This window comes from Podarcis liolepis, assembly GCF_965112155.1.
Source record: "Podarcis liolepis genome assembly, chromosome: 3".
Lineage (NCBI taxonomy): Eukaryota > Metazoa > Chordata > Lepidosauria > Squamata > Lacertidae > Podarcis > Podarcis liolepis.
Genome location: NC_139557.1, coordinates 104,144,249 through 104,160,134, shown reverse-complemented (window position 1 = coordinate 104,160,134; position 15,886 = coordinate 104,144,249). Strand labels below are relative to the sequence as shown.

General features: G+C 45.6%; 1 protein-coding gene across 1 annotated transcript in view; it reads right to left on the bottom strand.

Annotated features, from left to right (window-relative positions):
• Positions 1-8,448, bottom strand: part of PRKCE (protein kinase C epsilon) — a 311,931-nt gene extending 303,483 nt beyond the window's left edge. The window contains exon 1 of the mRNA XM_083494361.1: positions 6,470-8,448. Coding sequence (XP_083350487.1) covers positions 6,470-6,817 — 348 coding nt within the window. The 5' untranslated portion in view covers positions 6,818-8,448. The remainder of the gene's footprint in view (positions 1-6,469) is intronic.
• Positions 8,449-15,886: the final 7,438 nt, after the last annotated feature.

The window sequence follows — 15,886 nt, the reverse complement described above, 5'->3', positions numbered from 1 at the left end:
TGCCAAAGATGCACTATTGCCACAAATAGCTATATTTCTAACTGCTGCTTTCAAAAATGGCCATTGCTGTAAGTATGCAGTCCCCCCCCCCTCGCCCACCACACTGAAGCATTCCTTGACCTCATCCCACCATTAAACCATTAGATACATGGCAGCAATTGTATAAAATAAGGTCTCCCATTGGCCATCTCCTGAGATTCAGATGTAGCCCATGTAAGTCAATAAAGGATTGGACTGTTTGGAGAATTAGCAAATATTCCACAATCTAAATGGAAAACTGCTTTGTGCATGCATGCCATGTTAGCACAACAGTTGCTATCGTGATTCTTTAGCACTCTACTTGTGTATCGCTGCTCTGTAACCATGGAATCAGTCTACATCACAGTCATAACAGAGAGAGAGAGAGAGAGAGAGAGAGAAAATATCTAGCATCTTCCTGCAGAAGAACAAAACACTCCAATCTCTTAAAACCCATCCATCTTCAATGGGTGGGACATGACCCGCCTTCAAGTCATCCAATGGCACTGCTGCCTCCCTCTTAGAAGAAAATAAGAGAGGAGACATAAATGTACGATAAAAACAAATTAACATTGGGGTCAAGAGTTGCAGGTTGGGATGAGAGGGATCCGGAGTCTCAAAAATTGACAGTTTCAATCTCAAACAGCATGTTGAAATATGTGTAATGAACTATGACAACCAACGCAAGGGAAATGACTAACTCCAAAGGGGTTGTGTCTCCCCATCGAAAACAATAGAGCGCTCTTTTTTAATGCACAGAATTGGCTCCGGTGCCACCTCTGCATATGGATTCCCAAACTATTGTTCTAGAATTCTGGAACACTCCTTCGTGCCGACATTCCCAGATAAAGAATGACATTTGCTCGCAACCGCACCACTGATAATTATCTTTAAGTTTTTTACTGAGGAATGTAATCAAGCTGTTAATATGCTGATAGGACATGTTATCAGCGCGCTTGGATTTTGGCAACTCTTAACCTAATAAGAAAATGCAGCTCTGGGAGCAGTGCGCCAGAGCATTATGCTAGATGCTAACAGAAAAGCAGCTGTAAGACATCAGAGATTTAACATGTCAGATCTCAATGTTCCCTTAATACAGGGGTGGTGGGTGAACCTGCGGCCCACCAGATGTTCCCAATCCACCAGCCCCAGCCAACATGACTAATGGCCATGTTGGGTTGATGAGAGCTGTAGTCCAACCCCATCTGGAGGGTCACACGTTTGCCATTCTTGCTCTAATACCTGCCGTTGGGGACCAGAAAAAGACGGTGTTTGCCCAAATTGTGAGCAGGAACATGAAGAGTTTGACCACTGCTCCATTAAGCTAAGTATTTTCCATGTAGTCCAACCGCCTGCAATGCAGGAATATCTTGCCCAGCGTGGGGCTTGAACCCACGACCTTGAGATTAAGAGTCTCACGCTCTACTGGCTAAGCTGAGTCCTACCTGGACGTCTTTCCCTAAAAATAGCATTGCAAAGAAAAACAAAATGAAACACTAACAATAAAGTAGGGGCAAAACAGAATGCAATTAAAGGAAACTGGGAGATCGAATACATACTTAAAATTGTTATTTGGAACAAGGCTGCCCTCACTGTCAGTATGCTGGGAATTACAAGTGAGAAAAGTGCTTTTGGGGGCTCCCCGTCAGCTTCTGGCTGGCCACTATGAGAGCAGAGTGTTGGACTAAGTGGGCCTTTGGTCTAATCCAGAAAGTTTCCTCAAGTTCTGAATCATTCTTTCGCTCGTAATAATTTTATAAAAGTAAATACAAGGAATCCAAGTACATGTTACATGAACGTTCAATTAATGTATGTACAACCTTTATGCGTGCATAAGCCGATTTAGACCACCTCAGACTATTTATGTCAGGCATCCCCAAACTCGGCCCTCCAGCTGTTTTGGGACTACAACTCCCACCATCCCTAGCTAACAGGACTAGTGGTCAGGGATGATGGGAATTGTAGTCCCAAAACAGCTGGAGGGCCAAGTTTGGGGATGCCTGATTTATGTGGATTTTAATTTGAACTGTACCTCTATTTAAATGCATGTTACTAGGAGCTGGTTTATGCCTTACAGAGATGAGGGATGTGCTTGTCCTCTTTGCAGCCTGGGATGAAAACTGCAGTGTTTGAGAGAAGGAGGGAGGTACGTGTGTGTGTGTAAGAGAGAGAGAAACAGGGGAGGCATAGGGGCAGTGGTCCATCAGGGTAAATGGAGCACTGCCCCCGCCACACCAGTGTGCCCTCAGTTAGCCCCCACCTGCTAGCCTAAGGACCAATCAGGGAGTGGCTCTGCCTGTCACTGCCTCTGGCTCCACCTCTTGCTGCCTTCATTCCTACCAGTTCCAGTGAGAACCAGCCACCAATGTATTTCTGGGGCAGGCAGCGGGCAGGTGTATTTAATGTTAAAAGGCATGTGATAATCACCCGATAAGATCATGTGACATGGAGAGCACTAATGGACCATTAGAGATATGGAACCAGTGAGACAGAACGGGTCAACTCGAGGCACAGAGGTGTTTTATTTTATCTTGTTAATTGGTGGTATATAAATTTAATAAATGAGGATGATGTAACACTGGGGTAGGCAACTCAGCACCATCCAGACTACAACTCCCATCATTCCTAACCTTTGGTCATGGTGACTGAGATTGATGGGAGATGTAGTCCAACAGCCGCTGCCTAGAAACCGCTTTCCCACCCCTGTTTAAAACAACAAGCTGGTTACTGATGCAGCAAATGGGATTCACTGATCGATCATCATGCAACTACTAGCATTTAATAAAATAAAATAAAATATTACCACTCCTGTTGATTTTACAGCATCTTATCTGACACTGAACCCACTGATGACAAAGGTTTATTTTTTTTTAATTTTTAATCATGAATTCAGGAAGCCACTTTCAGGAAGAAGAAAAATAATACAAACTCATTTCAATTATACATCTGTTTCTTTTTCAAGACAGCCCTAAGGATCCCAGCAGGTGACGCTATTTAAAATTGTGCGCTTCCCCTTTCCCAGCGCCCCCATTTAAGAAACAATGGTGATTTACGTCAACGTAAGGATTCCTCCTTTTAAATTACCAATACAATTCTATATTGCTTTCTGCTTCTTTATACCCGTGCCAATGGATATTTGCTTAAGGCCACTTCAAAATTTACATTTTAAAGTGCACGCTTAAAAAGAAATGTTTCAGAGTACTCTTAGAAATGCCAGCATAACGGACACACAAGGCAGTGTACCTGGGGTGACAGCACAGTCTTCCATCCAGGAGCAAACCATGCAAGATGTGCCTTCAGATCATGGCTTTGGGGCATCTGAATACCTTTGGCCTTCCAGATGTTGACAGGCTGCAGCTCCCTCCAGCCCCAGTCAACATCTGGAGTTGTAGTCCAACAACATCTGTAGGGGAACAAGTTCCCCACATTCCTGTTAATGGGACCCTTTTTGTTCCAAAAGTAAAGTTCCCTATTTTCTCCAGCATTACTTTTCCTAGAGCTTCCAAAACTAATGCCCTTTTTAGCTAGAACACTAACTACATCGCAAATCGGGACGCAATCTTGGGGCTGCAGCACGACATCTTACCAAAAACAATAGCAACCCAGTACCCACACTTAAATGCTGACAGCATATGGCTTCATCAGTCAATTTCTAAATGCTTCCTGTGAGATGGCGATGCCAACGCAGATATACCTGCACCAGTCAATTTGTTCCCGCTGATTTATTCCTTTTATACCATATCAGAAAAGACAGTGCAAATATTTCTTAAGTCTGATGTATCATCACCAAACAATGATGTTCTAAATTCATGACTCTTTACTGTTTGAGGAGGTGAGCAGCTCGGCACAGTGTGGCTCTGCTGGGAATTTGCTTCTTCCAGTGGTTTTTTTTCTTTTATTTGCAAGGGAAAGATTATAAACACCCTGGCTCCTATCAACCTGTGCAAAAAGGGAGGTGAATTCAGCATCCTTGCAAACCTAGCGCAGTCCTCCTTGTGTTGCCATCAGAACCTCCTAGTTTTAATATACATCCAGTTTAAAAAAATGGTTCTCAGAAAATATAACAATATAACTAAGAAAAGCCTCCGGCTGAAAACTTGCAAAAGCTGCTGTCAGTCAAAGTACACAGCACTGCGCTGACTGGTATCCTGCAAGAGAGAAGTTGGTGGATGTGGTCGAAAACACACTCGCAGTGTTTCCAGGTATTTGCTTACAGGACAGAACATATGTGCTCAGACCACGTCCACCACAGAATGCCTGTCTGCCTTCACAAGCTCCCTATGTTCATTGCCAATTCTGCTCAAGATCTAAGACAGGATCAACAACACCCTCTTGGGTTGAGTTCCTGCACACTGCAAGACCCAAAGTCTTTTCACCTGCTAATGCGGCCCAGCAAGATAGCAGACCTCAGACAAGCAAGCTCAGTCAATCCCTGCCAAGACATGTGGAAAGTCAGTCTCTCTTGGTCTTCCCATCTGTAAAATAGGAATAGCAACCACACAAGATTGTTCTGAACCTAAAGGCTGCAAGCTACTTTGTTTGTGTAATGTGCCGTGTAAATAATCATAACAACAAGGGCTGCCAAAATATGTCTGCAGGCCCAGATAATATTGCAGGTTATAATATTGCAAGTTTAGCATTACTTCCAGCGTCTTAAGCCTAAAGATACTCCCATCTTCACCAACCAAAACTGTAACCTTCATATCGTATCCTTTGGAGTAAACCCAGGGAATTGCCGGAAATAATTCCAAGGGAAAGGATTGGGATCAAAGCTTGCATATACCATTATTCAGTTCATGTACCACAGTACTAATCTCTGGGGTTTAGATTCTGATCAGACATACATTTTTTTCTACTTGCAAAAGATAACTAGTTTAAATAGTGTGCAGAGGAATGTAACGTGTGAAATTGAAACAAGGATGCACCCCAGATCTTGTCTACTTCCTAGCCAATTCATAAAGCAGGCTGGAGTATCTCAAATGTATATTTATAATACCATAATGTCAGTGCGGGGAAATGTTCTTCATGGTTATGCACTTCATATCCTCAGTTAAATCATGGTAAGATGCCTCAAAATCAAACAAGAATCTTAGTTTGTATTGATAAACCAACAGCCCCCCCCCCCCGCAAACACACACTACATACAACTGACAACAATTGCTCAGGTGTTTATATGGCCAAGGGACACAGCTGTTCTCTGAAAGTCCAATTACATTCCACTTTCACAGTCCTGCCCTGTAAGCCTTTCCCCATCAACCCTACGGAGGTGCGCATTTTAAGGCCTACTAAAACGTTACTTCATCCCCAGGAGTCTGGGGTGAAGCTATTACATCCACAGACCCCACACTTGTGGGCCAGGAGATTTCATGGTCAAATATACACTGGGTTCCCCAGTTCATTCATTTATTACTCACAAGCTCGAAATCCATTCTCAGTAACACCCCAAGCAGAATCCAGTGGGGCCGGGCAACACCTGAGCCAATTTGACACCACCTCTGCCAGACGCATCTCCCACACTCAAATGAGACTGCTTTATTATCAACATTATTTTTAAAGCTAGCTTTCATGCTGCCTGGGTTCTGGATGGTCTCAGGCTATAGACAACTGTTTTCCACCACCTCTTAACCCTCTTAAGATTGTGACATGCAAGTTATGCCCTTTTAGTGAGGGGAAGACAAGGAATCATTAAGCATCAGGATGTTTTTAAAAAGTGCACACGGACAACTTTGTCGATCGTGCAGGCCGTAGAAAGCAGCAGAGAGCCAGGAAGTCTCAGAGTCTGGGTACCATATCTAAGAATCTGATGCTGTTCTTTCATTGATACATGCCCGGCCTGTTTGGGATTTTGTGTGGTGCATGCATGTGAGGGAAGATATGAAAAAAGTAGCTCATCATTTGTTTTTGCCATCAAGGAGCCGGGCAATTACAGCAAAAGATTGAGGAGATTCAAGAGCTGGACAAGTGTAGCATTATTATAACCCAAAGGCATCATGAGCCCAATTCTCCTGAGGCTGCAGAGGTGGCAAGACATGTTTTCTTAAGCACAGGAAATGAGAAGAAAATATACAGTATAGGGTTAGCCTTATTGAGTATGGAAGGCAATGGCGCTACCTGGGGACGCTCGTGTCTCCCAGGATGAGCAACCCGTGAAAACAAAACTAATGGGATTCAGACCATATCGTGGTGGGTTTTCTTTGGAGGAGAAATCATGCCTTCATTCTCACAAAGCAGGAAAGACAGCCTCAACATCTACGTGAACAGCTCAGCCACCTGCCTCAGCATCAACAAAGCCCTCCATCCAAGGGCCATGTCATGCCTCCCAAGACATCTGTCAAACAAGGGGGGGGGAGGGTTTCCATCCAGCTCAAAGCCCAACCTGCCACAGACACCTGCACAGCCTGGAACCTCTCAGTGCCGCGGACGTGTGTGTATGTACGACGCGAACACTCACCCAGTCCTCAAAGTGGCGGCTCCCGTTCTGCAGCAAGTCCTCAAACTGGATGGTGCAGTTGGCCACAAAATCGTCGTACCCAATGGGGGCATCGTGGAAAACGGCCATCTCGATCTTCCGGCCGTTGCAAACGTCCGTGACAAACTCATCGTTCCAGGCAGGGCTGTTGGTCTTCTGCTTGGTGGAGGTCTGGCCGATCCGGGAGTCGTCCACATTGAGGGCAATGTAAGGGTCCAGCAGGAAGGTCTGTGGTTTGGGACCCACCGCATGCCGCAGGGACCAAGCTGTGGGCTTGAGATTCACCGCTTCGCAGATTTTTATTTTCAGCATGCCATTGAAAACCACCATGGTTAGATGGCTTCACTAGTTGTTGTTGTTGTTAATTTTCCCTGGGATTAAAGCACACACTCTGAAGTGCGGAGGGATCCAAGGAGATTTCTCCAATAAATAAGAAGGCAGGTTGGAGTGGAAGGAGGTGCAGGCTTCAGAACAGCAGGGCGGCGGGAAAAGGGGGGCTCTCTCCTTTTGTTGCTTTTTTCTGCTACCTGCGATTATTTAGCCCTTCCTCTCGCGACGCCCGGGGAATACACACACGCCTGCATGCAGACATGCATCGAGGTCTCGTCCTTTCTCTGCCTGTGTGTGTTTCCTAACGGAAAAACAAGGAAGGGACGGGAGGGGAGGGGAGGGGGGGAGACGTCCCTGCTTGCAGGAATCCAAAATGCAATCGGAGCAAAATCAGAGGAGCCTCTGGATAGAGAGAAACAGACTTTCTTTTCCCCCCCTCCTCCTCCTCCGCACCCCCCCTTTTTAGATCATAATCCTGGATCAGTCTTCTGCACACAAACACACACACACAGAAAAACAATCCGAAGCTCTTGCACACGCTAGTGCTGTCTTGTCTGTGTGCGGCGGCGGCGGCGGCGGCAGCAGCCCAGGAGGAGGGAGGAAGAAGGGGGAGTTTGAAAAATAATAACAAAACCCACCCAGAAGCAGCAAAGCGAGCGAGCCGCCCTGGCTGCTCCGCCGCCTCCCCGGCTGGGAGACGAAGCAGCAGAGAAATCACACAGTCCAGCCCAGCCAGGGAACCTTACATCCGCCTCGGCTGCAGGAGCCTCCTCGCCGTCTTCTCCTCCTCCGCCTCCTCCTCTTCCAAGGCCAAGGATCCAGTGGATCGAATCCAAGGCATGGGGAGAAGCGGCTCCGGATCGGACTGCTCAGCGCGGGAGTTCAACTTACGGAGCTTATTTTTTAAAAAAATAAAATAATAATAATAGATGTAGAACAAAAATAATAATATATTTCGCCAAACGACCCAAACCAGCACGGCGATGGGTTGCTCTCTCTGTCTCCGGCTCGCTCCCTTGGCACTCGCTCTCCCCGCGCTCGCTCGCTCTCTCTCTCCGGGCGCTCGCTGTTTTTGCGCCGCTCGCCCGCCTGGTGTGTCTGGCGCTGGGCTGGAGGAGCCCTACCCCACCTCTCGCTCTGTCTCTCTCTCGCTCGCTCGCTCTCTGGGTCTGTCTCCCTAATGCAGGAAATGCGCAAAAGACGTCAGTGTGTGTGCCTGCGAGCGAGGCAGCGCGAGTGCGCGAAGAGAAAGTTTTTGCCTGTTGGGGGAGCACTTTGAGCGATCGCCGGCGAGCAACAGCTCCGAGCGGGGAAGGCAAAGGAGAGCAGCCGCCGCCGCAGCTGCTTCTCCTCCCGGGGTCGTGACTTTCAGCCGATCCCCGGGCGCAAAAGGGCTCCGTGCGCCCCGCTTTACGCGCGCCTCGCCGCTGCGTCTCCAAGTGCCGCTTCTTTTCAAACCGGGCCGCTTTCGCCTTGCCTCTTGCTCTGGTTTTTCCTTTAAAGACGGCTCTCTCTCTCTGGTTCGCCTTCCTTATCACCGGCTTGGGAGCCTAAGGGGGCTCCCTATCGGGAGACTCCTCTTGGAAAAGGCAATCAAAGGCGATAAAAGAGTAGCCACGACAATGATGACTCCGTTCAAATCGCAAGCAGGGCAAAAGGAACCGTCGACGCCCAGCCCCTCAAATCCCGCTCAAGGCGAAGGCTGCCAGACTTCTTGTCAAGCACATAGCGCGTCAAAGTCAAGGAACAGGCCTCTTCGCGTCTGAATTTGGCACACAAATGGGCCAGAGAGATGTTCTCACAGGCCATAGTTAAAAGACTATGGGACTCACTGCCACAAGAGGCGACGGTGGCCATCAGTTTAGATGGCTTTAAAAACGGATAGATGAATTCATGGAGGAGGGCTACTAGCGCTGATGGCTATCCTCTGTCGCCGCTGGAATAAAAGGAGGTTGGAGGGTCACCTGTCATGGATGAGATTCTTACATTGCAGGGGGTTGGACTAGATGTCCCTTGGGGGTCCCTTTCCAGCTGGGCAATTCTATGATAACAGTGGATGGGAATCACAGGTGGACAGAGCCGTGTTGCACTTGCATGCTTTCCCACAGACATGGGGTTGGCTGGTGTGAGAATAGGATGTTGACCTTGTCAGGATTTCGGTCTGATGGAGCAGGCACTTCTTATGTCCTTCTGCATAATCCATATGAAGGCCAACAAAAAATTGCATGAATCATCCTAGAATTAGAAAGGACTCTGAGGGTCATCTAGTTTAACCCCCTGCAAGGCAGGAATCTCAGCTAAATCATCCGTGACAGATGGCCATCCAACCTCTGCTTAAAAACCTCCAAGGAAGGAGAGTCTATCTAACTCCCCCCCCCCCATTAAAATAAATAAATCAATCAAACTATAAAAATCAGCAACACAAGCAAGGAGTGGTGCATTGTAAAAGCTTATCTGTGCCCAGGACTGATTACATCATGCTAATGTGGCCTAGGAAGGCTTTTGCTCTGCAGCAAAAGAATGGCTACCTGATCCCTGGGGGGTGGGGGGGGTGGGGTTTTAAAAAACCAATGCTGATGTTTTCAGCAATAAAACATGATTTTATTATGCTTACGAGCCAATTTGTGGCCTAAAAGCAGCATAACAATATAGATACACACAAATAAATTTTAAAAAGCTAGGAAATCTACAAGCGATTTCCAGCCTGGCAAGGTTTTAATTCTGTGAGAAGGAACAGGATTGTATGAGTAAGAATGACCGTAGCTCACCTTCGAAATGGCCCTGCTGACTGTGGCCCCCATGGGGGTGTGTGTACAGAATTCAGCCTCACACGGACATCTCTGCACAGAACTAGGCCTCATGCACAAACATCCTGGCCCAAAATTTTGCTTTAATACTGACGACCTTATGAAGCACTAGGACTAACAGACATATATACCTCTGTCAGGGCTGGATGAAGAGCTTTAGAGGCCCTAAGCCCTGAAAACATTACAGTGTCCCCGCCATATGTAATTCGAAATCGAAACAGCACTAAACCATAACAAAAAAAGTTTATTTTTCAAAATGGCACAAAGCTTACAAGGATGCTGAGATGCACGTGTGTTTGAGTTGCCAGCTTTGTTCTGGCAAAAAGGGGCGGTTGGGGGGCAAATTTTATGGTGCTGAAGCCTAACAGGATGGCCCCTCTTTAATTCCCCCCCCCCAACACACACACATGAATTTTTAAATCTGTCTCTACTTGGCTATCCAGAGCTTAAATACAGTACCTGACCTTTCACACACCCTTTCAAACACATCCATTTGGAGAGGATCCCTAACTTGGCACACACAGAGAGAAGACCTGAAATCCAGGACAAAAACTATCAATACAGGAATTAGCCTTTTACATTGAAACACGGGACGATCCTGTATTATACAGGACAGGTGGCAACCCTAAATGTATGTAACGTGCAACACATGGCAGGATCTGATGACCTCACATTGTTTCGATTTATGTTACAGTAGTAGGATGCTCCCTGTTTTAGGTGGGGATACTTAAATTTTAGAAAAGGTGCAGAGAATTGTGTAGAGAAAGATGCAGGAGACAGGAAAGGAATGGTGAAGAACTGAAGAGAAGGATGGAAAAGGAGCAGGGGAAGACAGAAACAGAGATGACTCTGAAGAATTTAGCTACAGAAGTCTTGGCTTATATTGGAGCAAGAGGATGTTTTGTGCACTAATTTTAATTACTGTGTTAGGTGTTATTCTTGTTCCTGTTTAGTATTAAGCTGTTCAATGTGTCTATATTGTTTTATAAACACTTGCATGGATTTTTTAAAAAATGATAGATATTATTATTTCTAATATGCTTTTTTAACCATTGTACTTAATTGTTCGCTTGAGATGTGAGTCACTTGGGGCACAATGTTGTGGGAAAGTGGCATACAAGTAAACAGACGGTGATGATGATGAGTAATAAAAAAACAACAGGGAAAATAAGAGAAGAGTGTGGAGTGGAGCAAAGTTCTGACTCCCCCCCCCATGATAATATATATATATAAAATATTCTTTTTAAAAAATCTCAATTTTTGGGTGCCCCTTGCTTTGCTGGGGCCCTACGCTTGGTCTGCCTAGTGGTTAATCCTTCACAGGTCCCTGTACAGAATTCAGGTTAGAGTGTGGTGCTGATAACACCAAGGTTGCAGGTTCAATCTCCATATGGGACAGGTGCGAAGTCCTCAGGGTCCTTTGTAACTCCACAATTCTACAATCTATGATCCATGCACAGAGCTGTCGAACAAAGAAATCCAGGCCTTCTTTGCAGAGATTTTAGCCTTGCTTGCTTCCAGAGATTTGCATACACAAACACACAGTCAGTGGTTCTACAATAATATTGTCACCGGTGGCTTGTGTGTGTGTTTGCTTTTGGAAGGGGATGGTTTGACGATGCAAACAGTATCTGCACACAAGCAACACCTGGCTATGAGCCAAACAGCAACACTTCTGAGCTGCTCTCCCCTCCAGAGACTCTCACATGAGGCCTGTTATAAACCTGAGCAAGTTTTAAACTGCCCTGTTTTTCCCAACTGGATTTTAACCCAAGGTACTAGCTGCCATCATATTCTGCCCCGTATTTATTTATATCCAGATACATAGAGATAACTGGTTAGCAAAACACACTGTTATGGAGGCTACGCACCCAACCACCCTTTAAAAACAACAACAACAACATAGGTTTTAAAGCTTCTTCAGGAATATTACATCCAAGGAGTGTGATGCCAAGCAGAATGGCCAGATTTTTGGAATCTTCTAAGCCAAAAGTAGTACACCCAAAGGAAGAAATTGACTATTTATTAAATTTGTATACAAAATGCATATATTAGGGGAAAGTATGCATAAATATGATCACGGTATTAGAAGCAATCATATATTATTAATAATAATATTAGGAGGAATCACTTGCAAACAATGTGTACTTTAGTTTAAAATCCAACAAGGAAGGAATACAGAGAATCTGATCAAACACAACTCTATATATAATAAACATATAATGTACACTGAATGTCCCAATGCAATTAGTATTGTGACTCAAAATAACACCAACAGGAACTATATATATATATATATATATATATATATATATATATATATATATATATGCAGGTTTTGGTGTCTTCGGGTGTCTTCCCGTGTAAGAGTTGGGGTGTCTAGGCGACGTTTCGACGAGGTCTCACTCGTCATCTTCAGGCTGGTGCTTTCGGCTTCTTGTTACTGGAACAGAGCAGGATCTCAGTGTTTGAGTTCCTATAAATACTGTTGAGGGGGTGTGGTGTATAGCCTCCGACGTTCTGGGCAGAGAGGAAGTTCCCAGGTTAGTGTGACTTTTCTTCTTTTGTTCCTTAATTACTTGAGGGATATCTTGAGTGATTTCTTGAGTGATATTCTGAGTACCACTTAGGAGGGTCATTAAGTGTGGATTAGTTGCTAAAGCTTTCGTGTCTTGACCTCTTGAGCTTGTGAAGAGTTTTTTTTCTGAGAAGATGGCTGTACTGCACTTAGTTGTGCTCTTATATATATATATATATAGTGTCTTGCAAATTGCTATTCAGTATAACTGAGATTGAGAGCTCAATAGTTCAGCTGCGTTGTTTAAAAGGCATAGGAAAACATGTTTATTGGGAGAAAATGCTGACGAAATTTCATGAATTACCAACAAAAACTGAACAAGGATTTTTAAAAAACACACACATTGCAAATTGCTGCAGAATGTGGAGAACTGAATTTAAGATGGGAACATGAGAAACAGAGAATAAAAACCCACCCTTAGTCTTCGGAATGCCAAGGTCTGCAAAAGTGCACAAAGTTTTAAATGGGAAAATAATCTGAAGAGGAACTGCAAATCCAGGCCAGTGAAGACTCAGAGGCCCAGACATGTTGCTTGCTTCCTGAGGCTGGGGGTAAGAAAAAACAGGGAGGATTGGAAAAGGGAATGGGTGAACTCCTGAACAAAGGGCAACTCCACATTACCACATATTGCTGTGGGTCCCACCTGCTGCTTATGAATGAATAGCCCTTGCGCTGTTTATGTGGATAAAGAACAAGATTACACGCAGCCACCGGTGCCAAGAGATGACATTAGCACACCAGTAGATGCAAAAGCCTGGTGTGAATATTACGCTTGCTTAGGATTTTCCGTCCAGCTGTTTGGCTATTCCCTCGCCTCTTTTCATTTATCTTAAAATCAGGATCCCACTGGAATCTTCTTCGCACGGTCCAAACTGTGAGAAATGGTTGACAAATGTAAGTTTGGAAGAAGGCAGAGCTGGATTCCTCCTGGCTCCCAATAATTGCTTTGATGAGCTGTGGTTGGCTTCACTTAACCCCTGCCTTCACCACCACCGCCACGGACAGTGAGGTAATGTCTTGAGATTTCAGCATGTGCTCCATTTGGCCTGGATCATCTGCACAGGCTTGACTTCCTACACCATCAGAAGGTGCAGAACTTTGCCTTCCATAGAAATAACATCCTTGCTCCGCTCAGCATTCCCGTCAAGGGTCTGGGAAGTCAAGGGAATGCCAAAGGGAAACGGCCTTCCCAGCTGGATCCAAGGGGAAGATGGGACAATGTAGATCAACACTACAACAGAACAGGGTGGAAGTTGCATAATTATTCTGCCAATGAGTTCCTTTGTCCTCCTGAGGACCATATTTGACCAGGGATGATGAGATGCAGCCAATTCTGCCACTTGCAGCATTATGATTAATGTTTATTTCTTCAATTTATATACTCCCTGTATCCAAAGAACTCAGGGCGATTTACAACATTAAGAACAGAATTTATGCAGCACAATACACAGCATAATAATATAATAATCGTGACAACATGCTCAGTGGTTACAAAATGTTTGGTTGAGGGGGTGGTCAAATAGGAAAAAAACAGGGAGGTGAAATGGAATGGAATATCCTTTACAGTTGGTTGGTTGGTTGGTTGGTTGGTTGGTAGGAACACTGAGCAGTTGCATTCAACCACCTGTTTTAATTTATTTAATTTATTTAAAAGCTCATATGATTAATTGATTTGGATTAGTTGTCAGCAGTTGGGAGAGCTTTATGTCACCCATGGCAACGGAGTCATTCTCAGTTGTTTGCTCATGCAATGGCAAATCGGCGCTTCTGATTATCACCAGTTGTATATTGTTGATAACCTTACAAATGCAGAGCACGCATGGATGAGACTGTAATAATTCACTTTGCAGGCCAGACTCCACATCTGTCTAGTTCAGCGCTGTACTCCAAGAGCAGCCAGCCAGATGCCTTTTAACGTAATGGAGATCGCCTTCCTCTGTGTTACACCCCCAGCATCTGATCAAATGGAGTATTTGCCTTTGGAAGACCCATTTCAGCTGGCATTGGCTAATAGCTGCTGAGATCATGGGCGGATGTGAGACTAAAATGTTGCTCCAAGCTCTTTTAGCACATGCAGCTATTTTCGCACGGTGTTATCTACTTTGACGGGCAGTGATTCTAGGCTCTCTAGCTGTTTTCTAGCTCCTTTCTAACTAGAGATACTGAGAGTTTAACCTGGGAGATTCTACATCAGGCGTAACTTTTGCTGAACTGCAATGGTCAAGGATAATGTTCCCTGGGTCCCCAAAAGAGCATCGTTTTTCTCACCAAGGACTAGGATAATTAGTTCAAGAACACACCTGTTCACCATTCATTATTATTGTAAGCTGCATGGGACACAGGTGGCGCTGTGGTTTAAACCACTGAGTCTTCTGGGCTTGCCGATCAGAAGGTCGGCGGTTTGAATCCCTGTGATGGACTGAGCTCCCGTTGCTCTGCCCCTGCTCCTGCCAACCTAGCAGTTCGAAAGCACACCAGTGCAAGTAGATAAATAGGTACCGCTGTGACAGGAAGGTAAATGGAGTTTCCGTGTGCTCTGGTTTCTGTCACGGTGTTCCGTTGTGCCAGAAGCAGTGTAGTCCTGCTGGCCACATGACCCGGAAAGCTGTCTGTGGACAAAGCCGGCTCCCTCGGCTTGAAAGCAAGATGAGCGCTGCACCCCATAGTTGCCTTTGACTGGACTTAACCGTCTAGGGGTCCTTTACCCTTTTACCTTTATTCTTGTCAGCATCCGAGATGGGGTGCTCACTTTTGCAAGTGACTCCGGTGGAATGTTCATGACCGCAAAGATAAGAGGTAGAGGTTTGCTCACTTGTTGTTGCCACCCAGTGGCTCATAACACATGGCTAGTGGAGTGTCACTTGGGGAGTCACAAATTAGGCAGGCCTGATCTACATATCCATCCAACAGGTAAAGGTAAAGGGACCCCTGACCATTAGGTCCAGTCGTGACCAACTCTGGGGTTGCGGCACTCATCTCGCTTTATTGGCCAAGGGAGCCGGCGTACAGCTTCTGGGTCACGTGGCCAGCATGACTAAGCCGCTTCTGGCAAACCAGAGCAGCGCACGGAAACGCCGTTTACCTTCCCGTCGGAGCGATGCCTATTTATCTACTTGCACTTTGAGGTGCTTTCGAACTGCTAGGTTGGCAGAAGCAGGGACCGAGTAACGGGAGCTCACTCCATTTCGGGGATTCGAACCACCGACCTTCTGATCAGCAAGTCCTAGGCTCTGTGGTTTAACCCACAGAGCCACCCGCGTCCCTACCCATCCAATAGCACCAGTAAAAATCAGCAGGGAGAGGGGAGTTAGGCTGCTGCAGATTTTAGATAATCCCTATCCCTATGCTGATATGAAATGGGCAAAGCTTTTGGGGGAAGGGAGTAGAGACAAAGACATGGGAAAAGCTTTATGTGGTTAACTTTTGCCTGACAGCCAGTTCTTAATTCCTGCATTGCAGGGGTTTGGAAAGCCTCTTTCAACTCTATGATTCTCTGATTCTAATGGCACTGGATCAAGACTATTAGAACTTTGCTGTCAAGTCCAGGGGCTGTGGCTCAGTGCTTGGCCTGCAGAAGCTTCCACATCCAGTCTCTGGTTAAAAGCACCCCAAGTAACAGGGCTGGGAAAATCTCTCTGTGTTGTTGTTTAGTCCTTTAGTCGTGTCCGACTCTTCGTGACCCCA